The sequence below is a fragment of the Mucor velutinosus genome, assembly GCF_035048745.1.
Source record: "Mucor velutinosus strain NIH1002 chromosome Unknown tig00001563, whole genome shotgun sequence".
Classification (NCBI taxonomy): Eukaryota; Fungi; Mucoromycota; class Mucoromycetes; order Mucorales; family Mucoraceae; genus Mucor; species Mucor velutinosus.
The window spans coordinates 2,822,256-2,847,709 of NW_027041904.1; the positions used below are offsets into that span (position 1 = coordinate 2,822,256).

The 25,454-nt window shown below is 40.9% G+C and overlaps 8 protein-coding genes and 1 non-coding gene across 9 annotated transcripts; 4 read left to right on the forward strand and 5 right to left on the reverse strand.

Moving 5' to 3' along the window:
* Nucleotides 1-38: 38 nt before the first annotated feature.
* Nucleotides 39-1,687, reverse strand: ATC70_009534 (uncharacterized protein; the record flags this gene model as incomplete). Its single annotated transcript, XM_064828765.1, has 7 exons — nt 39-266; nt 326-641; nt 699-1,260; nt 1,321-1,338; nt 1,403-1,483; nt 1,545-1,593; nt 1,658-1,687. The coding sequence occupies 7 exons, from the start codon at nt 1,685-1,687 to the stop codon at nt 39-41; spliced, it is 1,284 nt and encodes a 427-aa protein (XP_064685967.1).
* A 1,486-nt stretch (nt 1,688-3,173) lies between these two features.
* Nucleotides 3,174-4,720, reverse strand: mrpl8 (54S ribosomal protein L8, mitochondrial; the record flags this gene model as incomplete). Its single annotated transcript, XM_064828766.1, has 2 exons — nt 3,174-4,368; nt 4,428-4,720. 2 exons carry the CDS (start codon nt 4,718-4,720, stop codon nt 3,174-3,176), a joined length of 1,488 nt encoding a protein of 495 aa, XP_064685968.1.
* Nucleotides 4,721-6,975: 2,255 nt separating this feature from the next.
* Nucleotides 6,976-7,353, forward strand: CAF17 (ccr4 associated factor; the record flags this gene model as incomplete). Its single annotated transcript, XM_064828767.1, has 1 exon — nt 6,976-7,353. One exon carries the CDS (start codon nt 6,976-6,978, stop codon nt 7,351-7,353), a length of 378 nt encoding a protein of 125 aa, XP_064685969.1.
* Nucleotides 7,354-7,794: 441 nt separating this feature from the next.
* TSR3_1 (ribosome biogenesis protein tsr3) lies at nt 7,795-8,910 on the forward strand (the record flags this gene model as incomplete). The annotated part of the gene is made up of 1 exon (XM_064828768.1): nt 7,795-8,910. The coding sequence occupies one exon, from the start codon at nt 7,795-7,797 to the stop codon at nt 8,908-8,910; it is 1,116 nt and encodes a 371-aa protein (XP_064685970.1).
* A 1,315-nt stretch (nt 8,911-10,225) lies between these two features.
* On the reverse strand, nt 10,226-11,248 carry TSR3_2 (ribosome biogenesis protein tsr3; the record flags this gene model as incomplete). Its single annotated transcript, XM_064828769.1, has 3 exons — nt 10,226-10,359; nt 10,450-10,903; nt 10,958-11,248. 3 exons carry the CDS (start codon nt 11,246-11,248, stop codon nt 10,226-10,228), a joined length of 879 nt encoding a protein of 292 aa, XP_064685971.1.
* A 740-nt stretch (nt 11,249-11,988) lies between these two features.
* ATC70_009539 (SCP2 domain-containing protein) lies at nt 11,989-15,059 on the forward strand (the record flags this gene model as incomplete). The annotated part of the gene is made up of 7 exons (XM_064828770.1): nt 11,989-12,127; nt 12,179-12,349; nt 12,407-12,593; nt 12,671-12,983; nt 13,038-13,377; nt 13,432-14,318; nt 14,379-15,059. 7 exons carry the CDS (start codon nt 11,989-11,991, stop codon nt 15,057-15,059), a joined length of 2,718 nt encoding a protein of 905 aa, XP_064685972.1.
* A 44-nt stretch (nt 15,060-15,103) lies between these two features.
* On the reverse strand, nt 15,104-17,372 carry COQ7_2 (ubiquinone biosynthesis monooxygenase Coq7; the record flags this gene model as incomplete). The annotated part of the gene is made up of 8 exons (XM_064828771.1): nt 15,104-15,910; nt 15,973-16,064; nt 16,120-16,253; nt 16,308-16,657; nt 16,713-16,821; nt 16,885-16,931; nt 16,991-17,218; nt 17,277-17,372. 8 exons carry the CDS (start codon nt 17,370-17,372, stop codon nt 15,104-15,106), a joined length of 1,863 nt encoding a protein of 620 aa, XP_064685973.1.
* Nucleotides 17,373-17,896: 524 nt separating this feature from the next.
* Nucleotides 17,897-17,979, reverse strand: ATC70_009541. The gene has a single exon. It is a non-coding gene; the product is annotated as a tRNA-Leu (tRNA).
* Nucleotides 17,980-19,359: 1,380 nt separating this feature from the next.
* On the forward strand, nt 19,360-24,477 carry GLT1_2 (glutamate synthase [NADH]; the record flags this gene model as incomplete). The annotated part of the gene is made up of 1 exon (XM_064828772.1): nt 19,360-24,477. The coding sequence occupies one exon, from the start codon at nt 19,360-19,362 to the stop codon at nt 24,475-24,477; it is 5,118 nt and encodes a 1,705-aa protein (XP_064685974.1).
* Nucleotides 24,478-25,454: the final 977 nt, after the last annotated feature.

Consider the following 25,454-nt stretch of genomic DNA (forward strand, 5'->3'; position numbering starts at 1 on the left):
TTCTAACATTTCTTTTTTTTTTCTTGACAAAAAGCAGGCTATGAGTCCATATCAACATCCTTGGACGCAGATGGCTGTTCAGACTCGCGGATCACATCTGCACTTTCACCAACAATAATACGCTCTTCAACTTGATCTTCAGGTACAGAGAATTGGCGAGTGTTGATGTTTTCAGACTTGTTGATTAAAGCTTTGTTTTGAGTGTTATTTTCTTTTGTGTGCTTGTAGAAGCAGTTGGGTCGTGTGCAAGCGCCATCAAACTTACACTATTGCATACAAATGAATTAGTACCTCTTTGCAATCACATACATCCATGCCAGCTTACAATCACTTCGGTCTTGTTGAAATCAGCATCTTTGGGGTGAAGGAAATGGCAATCTGGTCTTGTACAAGCATCACCGTTTTTACAAGGAATTGGCACTCGTTGTCCAACCTTGGAGAATGAAGGCTGGGCTTGCATGAAATACGCTTGTTGAGGTGGCATGATGGGATGCATGTATGGGCATACTGGGTTGTTGCAGTAAGGGAAGAATTTGCAGGGATATGGTAATTTGGTTGTATGAGGCTGTAAGGCCGGCTTGCCGATTTCTGGGTGAATGCCTAGACATTCTGATGCCTTTTTTGGGCAATTGGGGAAATCGCTGTGTATTCAAGTTAGTACCTGCAGTCAATGAATCACAACATGAACTTGGACTTACGGGCAGATGCTAGTAGGGTGGACAAACATGCAATTATCACCGTTTTTGCAGTTGGGCCAGTATTTACAACGCTCTTGTTTGCTATTGTGGTGACGGTCAGGGATGTCGATAGGTTTAGATCCACCCAAGCGATCGAAAACACTAGGTCTATCACCGCTATTGCCTCTTGCATTTCCAATTCTAGAAAACACATCATTCGATTTGCGAGAATCCCTGTCTTCATGGCGAGAAGTGCGTTCAGGGCGTTCGTAACGAGTAGGGCGACGTCCAGGTGAGCGAGATCGACTGCGAGAACGATCGCTGCGGTGGCGTGCTGATGAGTAGTCGGTGCGCTTGCTGTCATTTGTCAAAGCTCCAAGTGCCTGACTAAACATTCTGCTCTTAGGCCTCTCGCTATCCATGCGTCCTGTTTGTCGAGAAGATGCTGTGTTCTGCCTATCAGATTGGGGTTGCTCTTGTTGTTGAGGCTGCTCTTCTTGCATTGGCGTGGATGTTTCTGGTGCGGATGAGGGCGCTTCAAGTTCTTGCTTACGAGTGAAAATCCATTCAGTGAGATTGGAATCTACAGTACCCAGCGGTTAGTGATTAATCCATTGCGCAATGTGATTTGCACTGTATATACCATAATCAGTTCCTACGACTATTAAATGATATGTTAGACAAAGAATGCTTGCATGGCTCATCAGGTAGCAGCATAAACTTACGTAAAAGAAGCTCATCATTGACTTCCTGAGCATTCTTTCCAACTTTCAATAAGGTAATGATAAAGCCAGAGAGGGTCTTGTCTAAAATGCAAATGGTCAACATATAAGAGCTTGATTACAACGATGCTGTTGCAGCGTTTACCTCCCGCGTCACTGTATTCATAAGCGACAACCTTGTTGTGAATGTCGTTCTGCAAGCAACATGTTACAGTTAGTTCCACATCCATGAAGTGAGATTTCAACCATCGTCTTTACCTCTAATTGCTCTAAAATTCTGTCGTCCATTGTGTTCAAAAGGTCAAGTGTAATCGAAAAGAAAAAAAAAAAAAAAAAAAAAAAAAACTTCAATGCTAAATGTCGAAGTTCATGTGACTTTCTGCATGTTATGTAGGTTGATTTGGGTGACTTGTGAAGGCGAATGAAGCTTCTAATGCCTCGTAAGTGAATGACCTCTCGACTCTCAATCATCTCTGATATGATATATAAATAGCAGTATGTGTTGAGAAAACTATGTCGTGGCCAGGATCTATATCATCTACGAAAGATGCTCAAATTATGATAATATAATCACTTGCATACGAAACATTTGGTTGCTAATTGACAATAATGGACATATGCGATTTTGATCTGAGGCAAATATGTCAAAATCGGCTTAATTAGACCCCTAGTTCTATAAGTAGAAATAACAGAATTACTCGCACAGACAAATGTGTAAGATCAAATTATCTCCTTTCAACGCGACATACTGCATTGGCAGTAGATGTTTTTGAATTGTTCATTATCTTCAAATCCCTCAATGTCTGACCCACCTCCAGGGAGTTGTACGATATACTGGGCTTCATGAATTAGCTATAGCAGCATCTCAATAAGAAAGAGAGTGTGCGGCAAAAGTAGCGACATCTAGTGTATTAGAAGCAACAGAAGCACTGTGCAGTCCGTAAATGAGCCTTCAGTGAAGCTGATCATCATCTCTAGTAACTGCAATGCAACTTGTTTCATACACTATAGCATGAAAGACTTGTTGTTAAATATGCTGATTTATGCCAATTTACTTGTTCGGAGAGGCATCAAACAATTCCTTTAGATGCAAACATCTGGAGTACCTTTTTTTCGACCCATTTAGGGCACTAACCCTCCATGCGCTAGCTATCTTGATAAAATTGCTAGTATATTTGCATCTATGGTGTTCAATTACTATGACAGCACACAAAATAAGCCTACAACGCTGTATCTCGGATAAACATTGATGAGCACTTGCTTGTACCCGAGCTTCAAAGCCATCTGTAACATGATGATAAATGAAGCGAGACTCTGGCTTAATTTTGTACCCTGAATCTTTCTGACATTAAACCCAGGGACCAGCATCAAACTGAGAGTCTATTACAAATCGATAATCACAAATCAAAATGGTTCCTTTTGTTTGTATTACACTGATCTATATCTCGTTAATTTTCCCAATTATGGTCAAGTGTGGAGAAGAAACAGAGTAAAAGCTGGGAAGAAATTGGTACAGAAGATTGGAATAATGAAATGCTCTTGATAATTGAATGAGTCGGCAGGATATGAGAATACAATATGGTAAGATATTTATTTCAGGTAATATACGTATATGATATTAAATTGCTACAATAAAAATACAGGCCAGCATCATTTTTCATTAAAACGATGGGAAAATGAAGGAAAAAAGTACATGGTAAGTTTGAGGAACAGGGGGTAGATGAATATTATGGTACAGTAGTTGAAAGTAGAGATGATGTGATGGCGACTTTGCTTAGAATTCGTCATCACGACTAATGGGAGTCTTCTTGTTGTCCATCTCTTCATCAACGATTTGCTGAGAAGACTTAGGAATCATAATCTTGTTGGCTTGTAGATAGTAAGCGACACAACACATGATGACCATAGCAGCTGTCATTCCCATAGTGGTGATTTTACCAGTACGATAGGTGGGTGCGTCTTGAACATTCCAGGCCTCGACATTGACGAAATTGGGTACGAGGTTGCCGATGGAATTGATGATGGCAATGGCTAAAGCGCGGGACTCTCTGTCGCATGCGTAGATCTCGTTTGCCCAACTCATCATGATGGGAGAGATACCAAATACAGGAGGAACAAGGTAAGCACAAGCAAACAAGAGGCCAACGGGCACGTTACCACCATTGACAGCTACCAAGACAATGTACCAGATCAAAGTAAAGAGGCCGCCAGCAATAATGTGGAAAGCACGATGACCGAATCGGCCAGTGTTAAACTTATCAGAAAGCTTTCCTTGAGCAATGATGACCACACCAACCCAACACCAGATAGGAACCATCATGTAATTGGCAAAAGAGGATTCGTAGCCCATGGTCTTGAGGATGATAGGGAAGTTTTGCAGAATACCCATACCCATTTGCATACAGATAAACATGGCAGTGAACAGGTAAATGAATGGTGTCGTAAACAAGTTACGGAAGGTGGTCATGTTCAAGCCAGTAACAGCAGCGCTTTTACCTTGGCGCTCAAGACGAACAATAGCCATGTCACGCAATTCACCATTGATGAAACGAGTGTTATGAGGGAAATCAGGAAGAACAAAGAAGCCAGCGAAACCAATGACAACGGCAATGATACCTTCAATAATGAAAAGCCATTTCCAACCACGCATGCCGTGAGCACCATCTAAACTATTGGCAATAGCACCGGAAATGAGACCACTGAAAGCACCAGAGACTTGAGAGCCAGCGACAAACACAGCCGTACGTGTACCCAATTCTTCTTTGGTGTACCAAGAGCCGAGTAAAAAGACAATACCAGGATAGAAACCAGCTTCAGTCAAGCCAAGACAGATACGGAGACCGTAGAGACCTTTGTAATCCTTAACGAGAGCCATGAAACAAACAATGGCACCCCATACAAAGACAATGAGAGGCAACATGATACTAGGACGCACTTTTGTGATGATATAATTGGAAGGAATTTGTAAGCTATAAAGAGAGAGTGTTAATGACATGTCATTCATATCCGAATAGTGAAAATACATTACATAATGTAACCGATAAAGAACATGGTGAGAGCCCAATTGTATTGGTTGCTAACAAGGTTCAAATCCTCACTGAGACCAGTAGTTTGAGCATTAGGCATGTTGTTTCTGTCTAAACCGTTGGCAAAGTAACCCCAGAAGGCCCAAATCATAAGACGGTAATCCAAGAGACGGACAAGCTTCTTTTCGACCTGAGCATCAGTGGCAGAAGGCTGGGCTTGATCCATGCTCAATCTCTCGCCATCCTCAGCAAATTCGCCATCCATATGATGGGCTTGATTTTTATCTTCTTGCATGTTTATATTTTGTAAGTTGTTGGAGTTATGAGAGTGAAATATAAAGAGAATAAGACAGACATTTTGACCTGGTTTATATATGATTTTCGATGGACTTTGATTTACATGTTGATTGGCTCCTTCCCCACATTTCCCCGCATTTTACACGCCAATCAATCTATCTCCGTGGAGAACGGGAAGCACATAAAGTTTAGCCAGACTAAATAAGTGCAAAGGTAATATTCATCATCCCAACTTTTAGATTGAGCATGAAAAACAACTGTCATGTGGGAATATTTAATGGCTAAATAAAGTCAATTACATATATCTTCATTTGTACAAATTGTCCTTGTATAGTTGATTTGCTTCTACAAAACAGAAATATTCTGTACATTTGGAAGCCTGAAGTAACAAGGAAAAATCTGGAGAAATGCAGCCATGATATTCATACATGAACAATAAGATTAAAAAAGGTGGGGTAGTTTTTTTTTTTTTTTCAACTGACGCAAAAAATTTATAGACTAAACGCATATTATTAATGTAACAAGCTGGGTTACCACTTGGCGATGAGTATAGTTTGACTACAATTCGGTAAATGGTGTCCATGACAACAAAACAGAGAGTAGTAGGAGATTGAACGGTAAAATACGGGGTAAAATGAACTTAAAACTCGTCCATCTACACTTGATTCCATTTAATCGCTGGCACTGGATCAAAGGGTCCTGCATGCGCAAAACATATTTCATCGCAAAGCAGGTGGAGCCATACAGAGAAAGTAAAGCTAGGCAGATATTTGCTACCTCTATTCTGCCTACATCTGGCTCTGTACTTTAATGGATCTGCCAAGCAGAGTTTCACCGCATCGCCGGAGGGTCGCACTAACATGACTGGAGATGCTTTTATCACTGGTATATTCAGTAGGATCGAAGAATAATGTAAGCAACCTATTTTTTTACTAGGGTCGAAAGGGGCAAAACGGTAAAAAAGCAAAAACATTTGAAAAACACAGGGTAACATTGTTCATGAGCTACAAGAAACCCTTCTAAACATCTTTATAACGAAATGAAGAGTGCTTTCCATTCCATAATGTCTTTAGCTTTGAAATTCCGGAAAAGATTGGGGTAGTTTTCTCATCTCGTAATGAAAGTTTGTTCTCATCAATATGACCATATTGCATCAAACCATGCAAACACTACCATTGCTTACCTAAGCATGTTCTCCCAGGCTTACGGAAAAAAAACGTATATAAATATACACAATGGCAAGACTGGGGCCACAAGATGACTGATACTATTTTATAGATTGTAAACTTCAATATGCCATTTTAATTACTAAAATAGGCACGGTATCATTCGTATTTACCCTCTTGGTTGCTATGATACCTACTTGGAAGCAAATGGATCATTTGCATCCGTTAAAGGATATGAGAACTGACGGCTCCGTGGCAGAAGAATTTACCGATAATTTAACCACCTAGTTTTGGTTTTGAAAATGGATATTTCTATAAGATTGAACAGTTGCATGCCATCTTGATCATTTCTTTCAGAAGTGAGACCGTGGTTGATTTCTTCTGCTTCCATTGTACGCCCGTTCTACCTCTTGAGACGCAAAAAAAAATATAGTATACAGGGGCCCTATTAAAGTTTGTTTGTTGTAGAGTTTGTGCACCGTAAAGATGCTCCCAGAAGTTCCGAGTGCCAATGAAGCAATGAGCGCGACCAAGAGATATTTTGGCAGTTTTCAAAAGACATATTGTATTAACGCTCTGAAATCTACATTTGCAGCAAATACAACGCGAAGAGACCTGGCCCTCCTGTTATGCTTTATTTGAAGTCTTTCAATACATTTGGATCAGCTGGCTATTTTATTACTCGTGTTGAGAAATGTTTCCAGATCAAACTTGACTTTGAGTTCAAGAATCAGAGCACATTAAATGTCCCATTTCACGCAATCAAACGAGCCATTTGTGTAAAGTAGTAGTAAGCCGCAGTTGAAACAAACGATGGGCTACCTTAGTTTGCAATTGTCTTTTATTGGGCCTCCAAAAGCATCGATTGCTTTTATAATTGAGCAAGCATTGAATTCGCCAGCCATCGACAAAATCAGCTGTAACTCCATCAAACATTTTTTGCCTTTATCTGACTTGATTGATCTATTTTGCTGTCTCTGCTGCTAATTGGAAATTCTTTTGGTCCCTATCTCTTACCTACATTCAACGTAATGTGATATACCGGTTCATCGCAGGCTGTATCCCTTCTAGAAGCAGATTACACTACATGATGCCTGCAGTCTTCGAGTCTCACAATTGTCCTGTCTGCTTGTCTCCCAATGAAACCGCCAGCCACCTGCTCTTTGACTGCCCATCCAAAGTAAAGGTATGGCAAGGCGTCATTTTCGAATTCCTTTGGCCCACCACGACTATCACTGACATCAAAGAGGCTCTTCTGTCCCTGGACTTTTCGGATATCTGGTACTCCCAAGTCAAAGGCATCCGTCCATACAGCATCCTACTCATCACCCTGTTTCAAATATGGCTAGCCCATATGCGATTTGTGTTTGACAACATCATCCTTGTCCCTGAGGCGATTCTGGAGAATATCCGCTCCACTGTTCGCCAGACAGTGGAGGAGGACCAAATCCATTCCCTCTTGTAGTTAGATAGTTTAGATAGTTCTTTAGATTAGTTTAATTTAGTATTTTATGTTCTTATAGTATTTCTGCTCAATTGCACCCACCTCTTCACTTCGACCATTACTCCTAGTGTACGCGGCTCAATCAATAAACAAAATTTAAAAAAAGATCTATTTTGCAGGATTCAACTATATATGATGTTCGAAATCTTTCAAACTCTCTTATGCTTTCTTGTATTACTTTCCATGGCAAATCCAACGGTACTGATTATATGAGGTACTATGAATAAGCTTATAGAGCAATTTTTGAAAACGTGAAATGAAGTTTTTGGCGAAAATGTCAAAATTTTACATATCAAGGTCCCACAAAGATGATTTCAGGGGCTACGTTAGATCGATAGAAACAATTTGATTCAATATCTGCTTCGTCCCAGATCCCCAGCGGATTTCCTCACTCCCTGGCTGATGTATACATTCCATGTATACTCAGGTCATGCTACTGTGCTGCCTTTGCTGCTATACCCACGTACCTGCTGGCCGCGTGTGCGGAAATGCCCTCACTTGGAGCATCTGGCTCGTCTACTCACTCGTTTGCCTCCCTTGACTCTCACTCCTGAGTGGCCGTCTTGGTGGCTCCTAGATCTGCCCTGGTTACAAGTATGCTCCCTGTCTCCCACAGCGACTTTGCCTTTGACTAGGAACAGTGACAAACTGCCACCTCATGCCTTGATTGCCAGCCTCTTGAGCGTGCTCCCCAACTCCCACATCTTGGTTTGCGTGCGTCCCCGTGATACTGCTGCATTGCAACATCTGTTCAATGCCTTGTGCCCCATCGAGGGTCCTCCTGTTTGGGTTGTCCCTGCTCCTCTCAGGTCCGTCATGGCCTTCACCGCTCCAGAGCGAACCGCACTGCTGGAGAGTTCCACTACCCCCTCTCCACCCACGGCTAGCTTTTCGCATTGGTTCATCACCACTGGCCCTCGCTCAAAAGCTACAGTGGACAAGATCACTCTCGGGGCGTTACGCCGTTCCTGGCATCCGTCATTTGACATGTTGCGTCGCCCAGCCCATCCTCCTGGCTATCGCCCACCACATCTCCTGCTTCCTCCTCACCTCTGGCGTGATTTCTGGTCTCTCTGTCTCCCGCCCAAGGCATTTACACCGTGGCGGCGTTTGCTGCATGGACATCTCTCGGTGCAGGTTCGCCTGCACTCCATGAACCGTGTGAAGTATCCTTCCCCACTGTGTAAGATGTGTCATGAAGCAACTGAAGATGAATACCATATGGTCATTGGCTGCAGTATGAAGTCCCTCTTCTGGTATGAGTTTGTCTCTCACCTTGGTCTTGCTGATCTGTTCCCTACGGACGAGGCCATCTGGATTGGGTTGACCACCCTTCACGGCCAGGACAACAATCCTCTGGACATTTCCATCTTGGAACTTCTCGGCGCTGCCTTCTCATCTATCTGGCAACATCATTGGGGCTGCACAATTGATGGTAAATCTTGGATCACTCGGGCTGTTTTCTCCTCTTTTCTGGAAGATCATTCCAAGTTAATTTCTTCTTTCTTAGACATGTAAGACCCTTATGGCACCTTACTGTCTATAATATAAATAAAAAACACATTTAAATACAAAAAAAAAAAAAAAAAAAAAAATTGATTCAATATTTATCATAGTAAAAGTGTTCACTATCAAGGTCAAAAACGCAATCGTTTGATTTTCGATGAATTTTTTTTTTTGGATGATATTATTTTTTTAGAATAGTAATAAGAAATAAAACAAATATTTTTGATAAAAACCATGAGGGGTACCTCATGCTTTTTGTTCGAATTTCATCCATGTTTTTTTGATCCTCAAAAAGTTGAACAAAGGTGTCAGAAAGTAACTGCCAGATGGGAGTAGCTGTTTGGTGCTATTCTGGCGGTCCAAAATGACTTCTAACTCTAGAAAACACAACTCAAATGTATCCAAACGTCGCAGTGTTTTGTGTGTATTTGGGCGGTGAGAGACGATATTAGTAGGATATCTGGCCGTATATGGTTTGTTCCCATTGATATAATTGTGGACCATCGCAAAAGAGTGAGATATACGGTTATAGCTTGTTTAAGGAAAGTTTTCGTGATAATTGAAGACTAAAAAGTGAATGTTTGTATAATAGTAGGTGAGAGATCCATGTGCTACCTATGCTATGTCCTCTTTTTTCTCAGTAGCTGCAACATCGCTTTTAATTAATACAGGCTGAAAACTAGCTGCGTATAATGTTGCCGCCTAGACTTCCAAGAACTCTGTCTTTCCATGCTACATCTCGCTTAAAGTCTGCGATATAGAGAAATCAGCCTGGCCAAGCCTGAGCAATTTTATGATTTAACCCTTGAATATATATATATATATATATACGAGACTCAAACTAGGTTGAGGGCGTCTTCAAACCAGTTTTGAATCTTTGCGAGACTTACACAGCAGGGTATGACACACACTATTAGTAACGGAAATGTGTTTGGAAAGGGTAAGCTTTGTAACTGCTCAATTTGTACTACACAAAATCCAGTGCCCCCCTAGAATGCAAAATGTCATTCAAACAAGGTTGTCATTGTACCGAGTATTTCTGTAATATCAAACAAAACAAACAATTTCAGTGGTATAAATAGCATGACAGGCGGGCAAAACCATAATGTAAAGTGCCTTCAAGTAATATAAAAGAGTATATGTTATTTTAATTAGGTTTTTCAGGAGTGATAATAATAGGAAAAAAATTAGGGAGGCAATAGAGAAAAACTTGTTATTGTTTGTAATCATCATCCAGTGACTCATCGCTCGTTTTCCTTGTGAAAAAAAAGGGGATTATTATGAAATTATATGTGGAGGCTATATGAAATATTTAAGATAATCAGAGTTAGACTCGATTGTTTAGTTCTGTCAAAATGACAACTTCTTGGTGCTGCTTGATTTCAAGTCTGACAGGCTTGTCACCATTGACTCTTTGAAGGGCTCTCTCATTCAATTGGATTTCTGCAGGATGTGTGGTAACTATAGTAAAAAAAAAAAAAAAAAAAAAAAAAAAAAAAAAAAAAAAGTGAGTTGAGATGGCTTCAAATGATATCATAGCTTGTAACCTACCCCAATGGATCACCATACAGACGATAGTAAGACTCAATGCAGATGCACTGGAAGCAACCAATCCTCTCTCGTGTCCGTTCAAGCAGATCAAGATGGTAAAGTTGGTGCTAGATGTAATTAATGCAGTGATGGCGGCTATAGCATTGCGTTTTGCCATCATATGCAAAGACGACGATTGGTGTGCTGTTTGTTGTGCTGTATTGGGGAAACAGTAAAACTTGATGAAGATGACAATGTAGAGGATCGATATCAAAACATCATAACAGAGAGCCGCGGCGGAAGCGGGTAGACCAAAGCCCACAGTGCAATGGAAAGGATATTCACTTGACACGATATTGGTGCGAAACATGATTTGGAGCAAAATAATGGCAACGTGAGGCAGCATTAGACCTAGATTGATTAAATACAAGGGTGATTTAAATCGAGTACTTTTTGGCACAGAGATAATGTGGATCTATACAAACAGCATGAGTAACTGATTATTCATATACATTCTAGAGAGGCGTACCTTTTCAATAAAGTACAGGTAGAGCACCAATTTGGCAGCAGTGTACAGAATTGCGCAGTTGAAATTGGTCAAGACACAAGAGATGAAATTACCGTTGTTTGTGCTAGTGAGCATACAAGCAATCAGATTGAACGCCCAGCAGAGACCGTATAAAAGCAGCAATAGGCCTCGAACATAGTGAATGGGGCCATCTATACTGGCAATCTTTCTTCCAAAGATCAATGAGACGATGGTAATGCAGGTGACGCTATTCACTTCGGCGAGGATTTCCCATTGATCGGGCGAATACATGATAGTTATTTATTAGAACGATGAGAAGAAAAAGAAGAAAGATAAATTCACAAAAAAAAAACATCAAGTGGAAAATAAATAACACACAATCAAGGAGGGAGGCAGAGAGGATCAAGTTACAGGTTCAAACAACAACATCAAATATTAAAAATCAAGGAGTAAAAAAAAAACATAGAGTTGCATGCTAGGTCTGTGTAACTGTAAACGATGGCATCTGCTATTTACCAAGGTCTCTTATGAAACTACTAGCACCAGGAGGCAAAATACAAGCAGCCAGGCATGGAGAAAGGTGGAAGGATCTGTAATATGTTATATCTATCGTTATGATATATCATTGCGCCATCCACCTTTATCTCTTCATCCTTATTTTTTTTTGTAAATGTCTCCTTTATCACTATTACCTTTATATCCCCCCCCCCTCCCTTCATTGATATACTTATGCATTCTAGGTTAGTGTCGTCAAACAATAACAGGATTTCGCCTTCATTTCTCTATGCTGCCAATCCATGGCAACAACAACAATAAACAGACAGAGCATCAGGAGAGAAGAGGCACAATTTGATCTCCGTGTATCGCCTTGACACACGGCTTTCCGGGCTATGAGAGAATGCAACTACATGCTACTGCTGCACCGCGCAGAAGCGCGTGTGTTGAAAAAAATAGGAAAAAAAAAAGTAGACACCTTCTTTTCCATAAAACCCGCGTTCTTGTACTGCCATTTACAATTTACACTAGACAACATGGATGAAGAAGCACAAGAGATCGAGGGAACTAAGGGATACATCCTGAGCTTGTGTTCTGCTATCGGTGGTCTGGAGGAAATCAAGCAAGATGATGGAACAGTGGGCCAAATCTACTGTGCTGGTGACGAAGCGCTAGGTACCAAAGACATATCATGATGAAGTGTGATTGTGCTAACAATGCGTACAGCTTGTCTGAGAGATCTCAAGAAGGCCATTCGTATTGATAGCCAAAATAACGAAAAGATTGTGCTCAATACCCTCAAGGAACACAATGTTGTAAAGACGGATATTGTACCTCTACTGTTATCATACCGCAACCAACGTACAGAAGTAGCAGATCGATTCATCCTTGCCTGTGGTAATGTAGAAACAATGCAATAGTAGAGCGAGGTCATGCTGATAAGTGAGCACACAGTTGAACTGCTGGTGCCAATGACATGGCCATTGGAAAAGAAGAGTCTCGACGATGAAGACGAGGACGATCAAGAGGAAAATCCCAATGTGATGCAATGCTACCGAAGATACAAGTTGGAATTACTGACGCCTGGTGTATTCGAGACTATCCTCACCATGATTATTAAAGCACTTCGCAAACCACACAGGTAACAAACAAAAGGAGAGACATCCCTGACTCAATGCATCCAGAAGGGTAACCGGCATTCGCCTTTCTGTTGTGTAGAGAGAGATCCACTGTCGATCACACCAGTATTCGACTTGTGCTCTATCTTTTGCGTAATTTAGCTGCGATTCCTGACTTAAATATGCCCGAATTTGGTACTGAAGATCAAGTGAGAATGTCGCATATGCAGGAAATGCTGCTGGTTCGATTTTACGAGTCGGATATCATGGAGTTCTTGCTGACAATTGCATCCAACAGCGAGAGACAAGGCGGTACCTCAGAATGGAATGTGCTGGTGCTGGAGACCATTTACAACTTGATCAAATACGTGGATCCCAAAGATGTGTTTTCATACAAGCCCTCAGAAGATACAGTAGGTTCATGCACTTTGAGGACGACGACAAAAGAAAACCAACTCTATTTGTAGAAACAAGGAGAGCTCCAGGAAATAGCAGCTAAATTATCGACATTACTAACAAACGAAAACTCCAACAAACGACGCAAAACTGGATACACACCATCAAGACACAATCGATTCGGTGGCACCTACGTGCTTGATTGGGATGGCAAAAAGCGAGTTTCGCACAAGCAAGTGGCTGGCTTCGCTGACTCTGCATTTCTCGTGGAAGGAGACAAAAAGACAAATAGACTAGGAAAAAGACGCAAACTGGAGGATATGCATACAGCAAAGAAAGTATACCAGAACAGGAAATCGCTGAAATATCTCAAAACTGTCTCTCAGTCATTCCTTACATCGTGTTTCAATGGTAACCTCGCGCAATGTGGATGCTGATTACAATTGCTCATTTTTTCCTATTTAGCATTTTTCGATTGCATCCTCAAAGACATGCAACGTGAAGATGATAGCATTGTCGAAAAAGACTATCCTCGCTACTTTTTCACCATGAAGTGGTTCCTAGAATTTCACATCTACGAACACAAGGCAGCCCTTGAGCGAAAAGCAGATGGATTCCACATGCCAAATGAAGACCCACAGCAGGAAAATATTGACAATAACCATTACGACTACTCTCTCGTTGCCAGCGCACTGAATCTCAAGACTGTTACATATTGTTTGCGACACATACGAATCAAACTGGATGAAAAAGCGTGGTTTGATGTGCAAATGGCAGTGGATTGCTTCCGCCAAATGCTGGTTACAGTGGGTACCATGGTCAAATCAGACGTAGAAGAGCACCGAGAAGTAGCAGAGCACATTCAGCAAAACGTGTACTATGAGCAATCATTCCTGGATCTGTTCCTTGAATTAGTGAAATGCTACAAAAATCAGTCGTATGGTTATCTGAAGGCTGTTGTCATGCTGACACATGTGCTGCTAAAGTCACTGGGTCACTATCAGAGGGGAAAGAAGATGATGTTTGTCCGCAAAAAGAAGAATCAAAAGAAAAAGAAGCCAACCAAAAGAGGGGAGGCACCTGAAGAAGAAGAGGGCGTTGCAGTCATTACATCCATTGCATCAGAAGATGAAACTGAGCCTGAAGTGGACAGGAGCAAGGAGCAAGAATACAAAGACATCCAGTTCAAATTCTCAGCATTCGAGCAACGATATGTTTCCTGGGATGTGGTGCGCGCCTATACATCTCTATTGGAATTATATCAACACTTGACACCAGAATACTTGGTTTGTATAGCGGGTATGTTTCATAGACTGATGGTCAAAAGAAAGGCAGAATATCTCTTTTGGAAGGTAAGACGATAGATCACTGCGAAAACTGCAGCCATTGATGTCCCCCCCCCCCCTCTGTAGCTTCCAATCCTGGAGTTGTTCAATCGCATACTGCAAGACGCCAGCAAGTTTTCTAATTCACCAGCATTTGCAGAGCTGGAGCAATTCATTCGGTATTCAACCCGCCAATTCTTCAAGGCAGCTGCTGAATATCCACTCCTGTATGTAGAGGCACTGAACCCTAGCATCAAGTCGAATCGCACTTGGTGGGAAATGCCCAGTGAAGAAGAGCAACTAGAGAAACAAAGATACGAGCAAGACGTCAACTATATCCCGCCTGCCACTTGGGAGCGTGAGGGGCCTCAGCAGGCGGGGCAAGCACAAGTAGATAAGGAATTAGATGAAAATGGATTGGATGCTTCCACGGAAGACTATTACTACTCGGCATTTGACAGACGAGATGAAATAGAAGCTGGGGGCAGTGGCACTATAAGTAGCAATCCAGTAACAACACCAAAAGATAATACGAATGATAAGCCTACAAAAGAATCGAGCACTAGCATTAATGAAGCCGATATATTCAGTGACGAAGAAGATCCACTTGAGGCTGCTTATCGCAAATATAAGGCCGACTTGACTAAAGAAGCAGATCATGAGATGACAGAGAAGCCTCAAAAAGACAGTAATTTATTAGACACAGAAACGACAGAAAAGCGTCATGAAGACACTGTTTTATTAGATTCGGAAATGACAGACATTTAACTGTAGTAGTAATAGTAATAAATTCATGTACATATATATAGCAATTAATGTTTGTCTTTTTGAGCCTTTGAAAATATAAATACGCCTACAACAACGACACCCAGGAAGCCAATGGCAGCATGCAATAGCAAGTTGCTCTTTGCAGCTGGTGCTGGTGCTGATTTTTTGGTGCTTTTTGGCTTGCTTGCATTTGGCTGTACATTGACAGTATGAACGTCTGCCTCATCTTCGACATCAATCATTTCTAATCTAGAAGGTACAATTGATGTGGGTGGCACTACTGATGCTGATGCTGCTGCTGCTGCTGCTGCTGTTAATTGCTGGTCATGAACAATCAACTTGACATTGGATTGCTCTAATTTCAATGCCAACTGTACAGCGTCTACTATATCGGAATCACTAGAAATCAACACCTTGTCTTGCTCATCATCCACATAAGATATGCTAAGCCATTCCTCTTCTCCCACATCGTCACCGTGTTCTGGCAGCAATTTAACCCGAACTGCCTCCAGTAGATCACTGTACAAAGGTCTGCATACCACACGGTGTGTCTTTTGTCCTGCAGAGGTAAACTTGAATGTAAAGGTGTCACTCGTTGCTTCCATGACAGAGGACGATTGATTCACCATGCTGGCAGATTCATTTGGTGATATGTCAGAGTAGCTTTTTAATTGTGAAAGTGATGTGGATGGTTGAGGTGATATCGTGTTGGAAAGATGTGATCGTGTGCGTTGGTGAGATGATGTATCTGATAGTTGCGACGAGCTTTCAGTATGATCCACAGCGCCAAAACTGTCCCAGAAGCGTCCCCACATTGGTCCTTCTCCTTCCTTGCCTTCCATGCCACTCATCTAGTATTTCATGCGATAAGTAATCCATGATTCTCTGTGCCGTTCATCTCAATATCATGTACCTGCTCTAATGTAACGTACGTCAACTTTAATACATCTACCATGCCAGTAACAATGCCACTATCAAGAACTGGGAGATTCAAATAGTGTCCCTCTACAGCGATAAAAAAAATGAGATAACAAGCAGAACAAAAAGCACAAGACCTTACCATTCATCAATTTAAGAGCATCCAGAACGGTCGTCTCGGGAGTAGCAGTATCAGGGTTGGGTGTCATTACCCTGACAACGGTGCAGTTTTCAGGATTCAAACCTGCTGCAATGACACGTAGTACGATATCTTTTCTATTACAAGCATGAATTTGGGAGCCCACTTTGCATATACAATCAACCGCTTACGATGTGAAGATACCAGCCAAGTTGTGATGCTTTTGAACCAAGACGGCTGTGGTATGCAATTCCTTCATCATGACGGCAATGTCTCTCACATTGGTTCTGTACTTGACTTCTGCTGGAGGTGTTCCATCCAACACAGAAGCCAGATTGGGACATGACATTTTCTCTCGTAGCGACTCCATATACTCGGTCAGTTGTGCTGGTGTGCCTGCCCATTCCTTTTCCACGCCTTCAATAGCATCGTATAACAATCGAGATGATCCAAAGGCTCTTTCCATCTTTTCCAGAGCTCCATATAAGCATTTTGTAATGTCCAATAAGCCAAATATGTCGCCATCTTCATTGCAAACGGGCTACCATTATGCAACACTCAATATTTTGAAATCTGTCATACGATCAAAAACTTACCAAATGACGAAATCCTTTGGACACCATGAGATTCAAGGCCTCTGTAGCCGAAGTATCTGATGTAACACACATGGGATTCTTTGTCATGATATCAATGACGGGTGTGGTTCTATCATTCAAGGATTATATAAGTATGGTATGCATGTCGTGTCGAGTATGTGGCATTTCTTACTTGGCGTCTAAATTTTCCGCAACAAGCCTGTATGCTATATCCTTTGCCTATCATTACCAAGAGTGTCAGTTACCATTGCAAATAGATTCTAATACCTCTTACTCACTGTAAATATACCAGATAAATGATCGTCCTCATTGATGACCAAGACACAATCACAGCGCTTGGCTGCCATGAGTTGAGCAGATTCAATCACCAACATATTCTCCTTGACTGTTAGTGCTTGGCCTGGCCTCAGGGCAGACACTGTACCCGGCACACGTTTACTCTGGAGTGTTCTAGAGGAATTTCCCTTCTTTTTCGAGAAATCTTGCTCTAATTTCTTGCGAATAGCCTATACTTGGTTTCAGATATTGAATGACTGAGGGCTTGTATTGACTATGTTATTTTACCTCGTCTCGTTTCAACTGTCTTTGACGACCTGTGGAATCCGCATTCTCAACGCTCTCTACTGCACGCACTTTTGTTTGTCTTTTGGAAGACGACATATGTTGTTGTTGTGTGTGTGGTAAGGGAATAAAAAAGAAGAATGCACGTTTTCCGTTGTATAATGTATTACGCGGATATTCAATTGGCATTGCTTTGACTGAATGATGCATCATTTCATCAATAACTATGTGGCTTTTTTTGTTCTAAATATACCATTTACCACATGTTTTGCCTGATTCTTTACTATTTGATGTAGCTGTTTGATTTTTTGGTAATACTAAAATGTGTCCTTCCCTCCTTATAAGTAGCCCACTAACGGGAGTGATATTCATCATCTGAAGAGATAAATTAAACCGTGCCTGACTGTCGAGACAACATGTCAAATTTTTCCGAAACCAAACAGTAACATGCCATCCTGTAAATCATGTTTGGAGATGAAAGCGATGCTTTGACAATGCTTTAAGCTTGTTCAATTCGACCCAGCAAAGACTCGCAATTGCATTTATTATATATTAGTTTACATGCAAGCAAAAAATTATCACTATCAACGTCTCACGCTAACATAAATTTGACAAAAATATATTGCTGACTGTGAGATTCGAACTCACGCCTCTTGCGAGACCGCAACTTGAGTGCGGCGCCTTAGACCAACTCGGCCAAATCAGCTTCTGTGATTTTGAAATATTAGTATAATACATAGATCTAAGACACAAGTTTTTGCTTGGCGTGGCCCCTGCCTCTGTAACTTTCTTGCGTGTCAGCTAAGGTTAATACAATGAATATACCTTTAAACAATAAAAAGAAATAGTTTACAAAATTCCGATACGTTAGGGACAGTTATATCTCAGTGTATGTCAAGACAAATTCTGAATACAATATAGAAAAGACGACACTTTTCAATAATATATAAAAGAAGTTGTAATGAAATAGCCACCCAAACGCAACTTAATTGAAAACCAAAGTTCATCAAATAGCACTCATTCAAATTCATGCTATTTGGATCTATTAATGAAAGCGCTCAAATGTACATCAAAAAACCATTTAAAAATACTAAAGTAAAGATGCATGCTTATTGCAGTGAAATCAGGTTTAAATAGATTTCACAAAAAAAATAAAGCAAAGGTAAAATACAATAGAAATCAACTGTATTTTATTTTGTGTATAAAATGAACTGAAGATCCTGGAATTGAGTAAAAAAAAGAAGAGTATTTATACATTTGCATCTGGCTTGTAGGATTAGTGATGATAGAGAGCAATAGGTGCTGCTATTGCGATATCTGGCAAATGTTGTTGATGTTTGATTTAAAGTGGTAATCAATGCAGGAGCACTGGCCATAAGGGTCGATTTGAGTAACCTTGATGGGCTTGGGTGAGCTATCGTCATAGCATGATTTAATGTAACCTTGATGGTTTAAAGTGTGATGTTTGTTATTGAAGCATGGAATCCTTTATCTGGGATATTGTGCAACTATGGCAGCAGGGCATAGTTGTCATATTTGAATATGCTTGTTATTGATTTAATTCTATTTGGATAAAGATACCATCACCTATTACGACCATCATGGGTGTGATTGAATACACTGTGATCAGGAGTGATTCATTCACACGATGTGCGATATAAGCGTGTATCTTTACTTTAGTATTGTTGTGCCAGAAGGGCTACAACTGTCTATAAAGATTAAGGTATTCTTGATGGGTAGATATGTCTGTGTTGTGCAACAACATGGACAAGCTATGATAAGTGAAGTGCATCTCAGCTATCTAAATACTGAGGTTCACCAGATGTGATAAGCGTTGTACAAGATAAATTGCTACTTTGGCATTCAGAACTTAGTATAAATAGAATAACTCTTGTCTTCATCAATAAATCATTAGTTTTTGTGTCTGATCTTATTCAAATAAGTCTTTTCTTGTTTTTATAATATCGAACATTTTTTATAAGCTACAAATAATAATCCTTTTATTCTTTGTGCTTAACATTTTTTAAGATCGTGTAAATCAGAATCTTCCAGATTTTAACCTACCTATCTAATTTAAACCAAAAATATGACTATGAATGATTCTACTGTGTCTCCTGCAGAACAGAACAAGAGTTTAGATGTTCAAGCTGTTGGAAGCGAGCTTTCATACGGAGGAGCTGTAGAGCGACTTCGTCAGGAGGTTCATGGGTTGATCGCTGAAGTTGCGAACAGTGGGGACAAGTCGGACGAAGAGGTCGACGCTTTGAAGGCTGCCCTGTCAAAGAAGTGCTCTAACTTGGAGGCTATAGAGAAAGCTCTCTCTATGGTCACACCTAACCAGAGTCCTTCCCAAGTAACAGTGGTTAGTCAAGGTGCGGCTAATAGTTCAACTGTACCTGATGATCTTCCTTTGTTCCAATGGTTTGGACGTGTCAAAGATGAAAAAAAGGAAGTTTTTGCCAACATTGAGGAGTGTTGTCGCCGGTTTTCCGATAAGTTGAGCAGTTGCACGCTTGATCTTGACGAACACTGGTATCGTTTGCTTCCTCCTTGTCTTCCCGGCGATCTTCGCAATTGGCTTGATGAGTTTGTGAAAGCATCTGGCTCCACTGTGTCTTGGGCTACCTTGAAGGGAGCTATCATCGGTCGTTTTGGTACACCAAAAGAACAGCTCAGATTCGAAAGAATTAGGGAGTTTCTTCGTTGTACTAAAGGAAACGAAGAATCCGTTGATGGTTTCGTAGAGCGGTTTAAGACGTTGAGAAATAGAGCTGACATCAGTGATAAGGGTGTCGTAGCGATGGTGTTTTTTGACGCTTTCCCCAAGGTTACCGCTAGGTTGCTAATGGTTGCTATGAGTCAGGCACCAGAATCGTCATTTTATGACATTGATTATGTGTCCTCTCTCGTGCGCAAGATGGATATGATGGCTATTGAGACGGGTCAAGAATCTTTGGGCTCTGTTTTTGATGGAAGAAAACGCGCTGCTGACATACCTGTTTCGAACGAAGCAAAGAAGTCTCGGTACGCACCTTCTTCTAGTGGAAACGCTTTTCAAAGTAGCTCTTCGTCGAGATCCAATGGTCCCTCGTCCAACTCTCCACGTTCTAGTGCTAATCGTTTTGGCAAAACATTTGCTGAACATGTTGCTGAAGGGACTTGCTCCAAATGTAACGGTCCTCGACCAAAGGGGCAGATGCATCACTGCAACACTGCTATTCGTACTGGTGGTGGTAACACCCATCAGGGCAATGGTGGTAAAAAAGTTTTGCGTGCCATGACTAAGAAACGTGGTGGCAAACATTCGATGGATGCTGCAATCCAAGCTGCTTTTCTCTCTGCTCGTGTTGATCGTGCGTTAGCTGAGAAAGGTGCTTCTTCCCCTGCTGTCTCCTCTGCTGAACAATCGGTGGATGATGTTGTCCTTGCTCCTTCTTCTGGTGATAGTGACAATGTTGATGTTGACCAAGATGCTGTGATGAGTGAAGCTCATGGTATCTTTGAGGATACTGACCTGGTGAATCGTGCCCAGTCTATTCTTCTTGAAAAAGAGATGAGTAGCATGTCTGTGGACGACGATACGCTACAAAATATATTTGCTCAGCAATGTAAGTTCGATGCTAGATTTAGTGCTCCACCTACTATGACCACCAATGCTATTTGTGTTCCTATTGTGGTTCAAAATGTCATTTGCTTTGGCTTAGTGGATACGGGTGCTACGTTTTCGTGCGTCACTGACAAGTTCTTTCAATTCTTAGGAGGAACCTCTCTTGCTGGATTTGAGGCTAATGATGATGATGAGAGCTTTGTTCAAATGGCTCATGAAGTAACGACTGTGCCTAGAATAGGTGCGGTACGTTTGCACATTAGCTACAATAAATCAAATAAAAACCATTTGTTTGAAGTATTTCCATTCTATTCTGAGGAAAACGTACCTGTATTGCTTGGTATGGATATTTTGTCCAAGCTTGGCATTGGTCTTACGGGCTTGGTGAGTCAACATGGCTTTCAATCAGGTCCTCGTGTACCAGACCCTATTGATGATGGTATTACTCCAAACGCACATCCTTTTGGTAGTGAGGAAGAGAGACAACCGTTTTTACTTGCACTAAAGGGGTTATTAGAAGAGAATTCGCGCATTGATATGAAGAATACTCAGTGTAATCTGCCGGATTCGATTATTAAGCTTGATACTAAACCAGGTGCTGTCGCTTGGCGAGCTCAATATCCTTTGCCTGAAGCTTATCGTGATGCTGTTGCCAAACAAATTCAGATATGGCTTGATGAGGGTGTTGTTGAAAGATCTGCTAGTCATACACGTTTCAATCATTCATTGTTGGTTGTAAAGAAAAAGGACGCTGATGGTAATTACACAATGTCTAAGCCTAGAGTGGTGTGTGACGTTCGTAAGTTGAATGCTATCTTGGAAGTGGATGACAAACAACAGTTACCTTTGATCTCTCATATCCATCAGAGCATTGGTACAAAAATGATTCATACTTGTCTCGATATCCATGCTTGCTTTACTAGCTTTGGTTTGGATCCAGAGCAAGCTCATAAAGTTTCATTTACTTGTCCCTTCACGAATATCCAATATACCCATAAAAAGGCTGCTTATGGAATTCGCCATGTCGGATCGGTGGTTGTACGCACATTGCAAACACTGCTCTCTGATTTGAATACAAGCTCTAGTTCTACTTCGTTTCCTACTGATGGTGATCACTCGGTTTCCTGCTATGTAGATGACATCTTATGCAGTAGTAATGGGAGCCTACAAGATCACTATGCGTTGGTTGCTGAGGTAATTCGTCGTTTAACCGATGCTAATTTGGTGCTCAATCCTGAGAAAGTCGTCTTCGCTCAGCGTAGTATTTATCTCTTGGGATGGAGTGTTATTAATGGTAAATTACTGCCTGACGGTAGAAAACTTACCAACATTGCAGATTGGCCGGCTATTACCACTGGTCGTCAATTGGCATCTTTCCTGGGTTTAATGTCGTACTTTCGTGCTGCCATTCCATGTTATTCTCGTCTGACTCGAGATCTTGATAGCTTGAAACAGTACAAAGATCTAACAGATGTTTGGAATGAGTCTCATACAAAAGCGATTGCCGACTTGAAGGATGCACTTACGATGGCACTTGTGCTGTCACCTCCTGATTTTTCGATTCGATTTCACTTGGCTACTGATGCTAGTTTAACTGCTCTTGGCGCGGTTTTATATCAAGTGGTCAACGATGAAATTCGATATGTAGGTCTCGTATCTCGTAAATTGTCTGTTTCTGAGCGTAACTACAGTACTACGAAAAGGGAATTGCTAGGGATTTGCTATGCCTTGGTTAAGTTTCATCGTTTTCTGTATATGCGAGAGTTTACCTTACATACGGACCATAAGAGTCTGATCTACTTGAATACACAGGAAGTCCCCAATGCACTCATGCTTGGATGGTGGGAGACCATTTTTTCTTATACTTTCGATATTGTGCATTTGCCCGGTGTCCTTAACGTAATTCCTGATGCTTTATCTCGACTTTACGAAGATTCGGATGCTGATGCTTCAGCACGACATCTTCTGGGGGGCAGGTACTATGCTGATGGTGGTGAAAGTGTAAAGAGAAAGAAAAAGGGTTCCAAAAACAAACTCAAGGTTGTCACACCTTCGCCTCCAATGAAACGTACTTTGGTCAAGACAACTAAGGCGTTACGATCTAATTCTTTTAGCAACCATGCACGCACTGCGGTAAACGCTACTCTTATCAAAGATGGCACCACCACAGCTGTCTCGCAAAAGCAAAAGGAATTCATATTGCGTACGCTTAGGTTTGCTGACTATATCACTCCTCCTGCTAATGAAAGAGACAATATGATCATTGCTCAGCATCTGGTTGGACATTTTGGGATCAAACATGTTGAAACTGCAATTCATCATGAAGGGTTTCACTGGGTGAACATTCGGAAAGACATAGAAAGAATATTAGCCGATTGTGACGAGTGTAACAGGTACAATATCGCTAGAGAGGGATATCATCCTTTCCGTAGTGTCAATGCAGCCCAACCTTTGGATCATTGGTGCATGGATCTCGGTGATATGGGTGTTACTAGCTCTTTCGGCAGCAACTTTCTATTTGTCCTTACTGATTACTTTACGAGATTTACTGTGATAAGATGCATTCCAGACAAGAAGGCTACGACAATTGCCAGGGAAATGCTTCAAGTTTTCTCACTTTTTGGATGGCCAATCAAGTTGACTTCAGACAGAGGCCTGGAATGGATAAATGAGGTGGTCCGTGCTATGATGGACATCAGTGGGATAGACCATCGCCTGTCATTAGGGTACAATCCATTGGGTAACTCGGTTTCTGAGTCATTTATCAAAATATGTAAGTTAACGACTATCAAGTTGTTAAAAGGTAAGAGGGATCAATGGGAGCACTTCATTCCGTGGGTGAATTACTGCATCAATGTCAAGTATGCTCGGCTACATAAATCTCGTCCGTATACACTTTTGTTTAATCGTCAACCAAATGGTCTGGCTGATTACTCAAAGGTGGACTATTCCAAACGTTTGGAGAAAGCTGATAACAGACTCATTGACAAACGATACCGTTTTGTACAAGATGTTCTTATCCCGGCTATTTCTAAGCGTATTGTGGATACACAAAATGCTGATCATGCTAACTTTGCGAAGAAACATAAGGTCATTGCCGAACCCTATCCTATTGGTAGTAAAGTTATGATTAAAAATGTTCATCGTCAAAATAAGTTAGATGAACGGTATGAAGGACCTTATTTGATTTATAGTATAACCGATAAAGGTTCCTATGTGCTGGCTGACAAGACGGGTGCACTCCTTAGTCGAGATGTGCCTACCCATCATATCAAGTACCAAGTCGCTGCGAATCCTCAGCCAATCACAATTGATGAATTCTCTGCAGAGCATTACGAAATTCAAGCTGTGATTGATCATAGAGGATCTCCTGGTAACTATGAGTATAAGGTAAAATGGAAAGGGTTCGATGATCCTAGTGAAGATACTTGGGAGCCTGTGAAAAACTTTGATTCGGCCAAACACATTGAGCTGTATTGGGCTCGAAGAGAAGGTGCAAAGGCTGCTGGTAAACGTAGGTTAGCTCCTCAAACAGTTAACTGGCGAACTACTACTACTCGCGAAATTGGTCAGAGTGGTAGATCAAACAGGTCTTAAATGGCTACTAGCATGATGGGATCAAGTCTTTTCCTTACATTTTTGTCCTATGAAAGGTTTTTACACAAGGTTTTTACTGACTGATCTCGGATGCAGTGTCATTTGGTAATTATTTATTGGAAAGTGCTTTATGTGCTATATTGTCATGATGTTTTGTAATCTGGGATTACGAAATGTCCACAAGAAGTACCTGAATCTGGGGGGGCAATGTTGTGCCAGAAGGGCTACAACTGTCTATAAAGATTAAGGTATTCTTGATGGGTAGATATGTCTGTGTTGTGCAACAACATGGACAAGCTATGATAAGTGAAGTGCATCTCAGCTATCTAAATACTGAGGTTCACCAGATGTGATAAGCGTTGTACAAGATAAATTGCTACTTTGGCATTCAGAACTTAGTATAAATAGAATAACTCTTGTCTTCATCAATAAATCATTAGTTTTTGTGTCTGATCTTATTCAAATAAGTCTTTTCTTGTTTTTATAATATCGAACATTTTTTATAAGCTACAAATAATAATCCTTTTATTCTTTGTGCTTAACAAGTATTTTTAAATGGTTTTTTGATGTACATTTGAGCGCTTTCATTAATAGATCCAAATAGCATGAATTTGAATGAGTGCTATTTGATGAACGTTGGTTTTCAATTAAGTTGCGTTTGGGTGGCTATTTCATTACACTTATATCGCACATCGTGTGAATGAATCACTCCTGATCACAGTGTATTCAATCACACTCATGATGGTCGTAATAAGTGATGGTATCTTTATCCAAATAGAATCAAATCAATAACAAGCATATTCAAATATGACAACTATGCCCTGCTGCCATAGTTGCACAATATCCCAGATAAAGGATTCCATACTTCAATAACAAACATCATGTTGTAACTGTCTGAAATACGTGAGAATGGATATGTCTTTTTATTTTCAGTAAAATCAGATGGAGAAAAGGGAAGGGTGAATGTCTACTGCTAT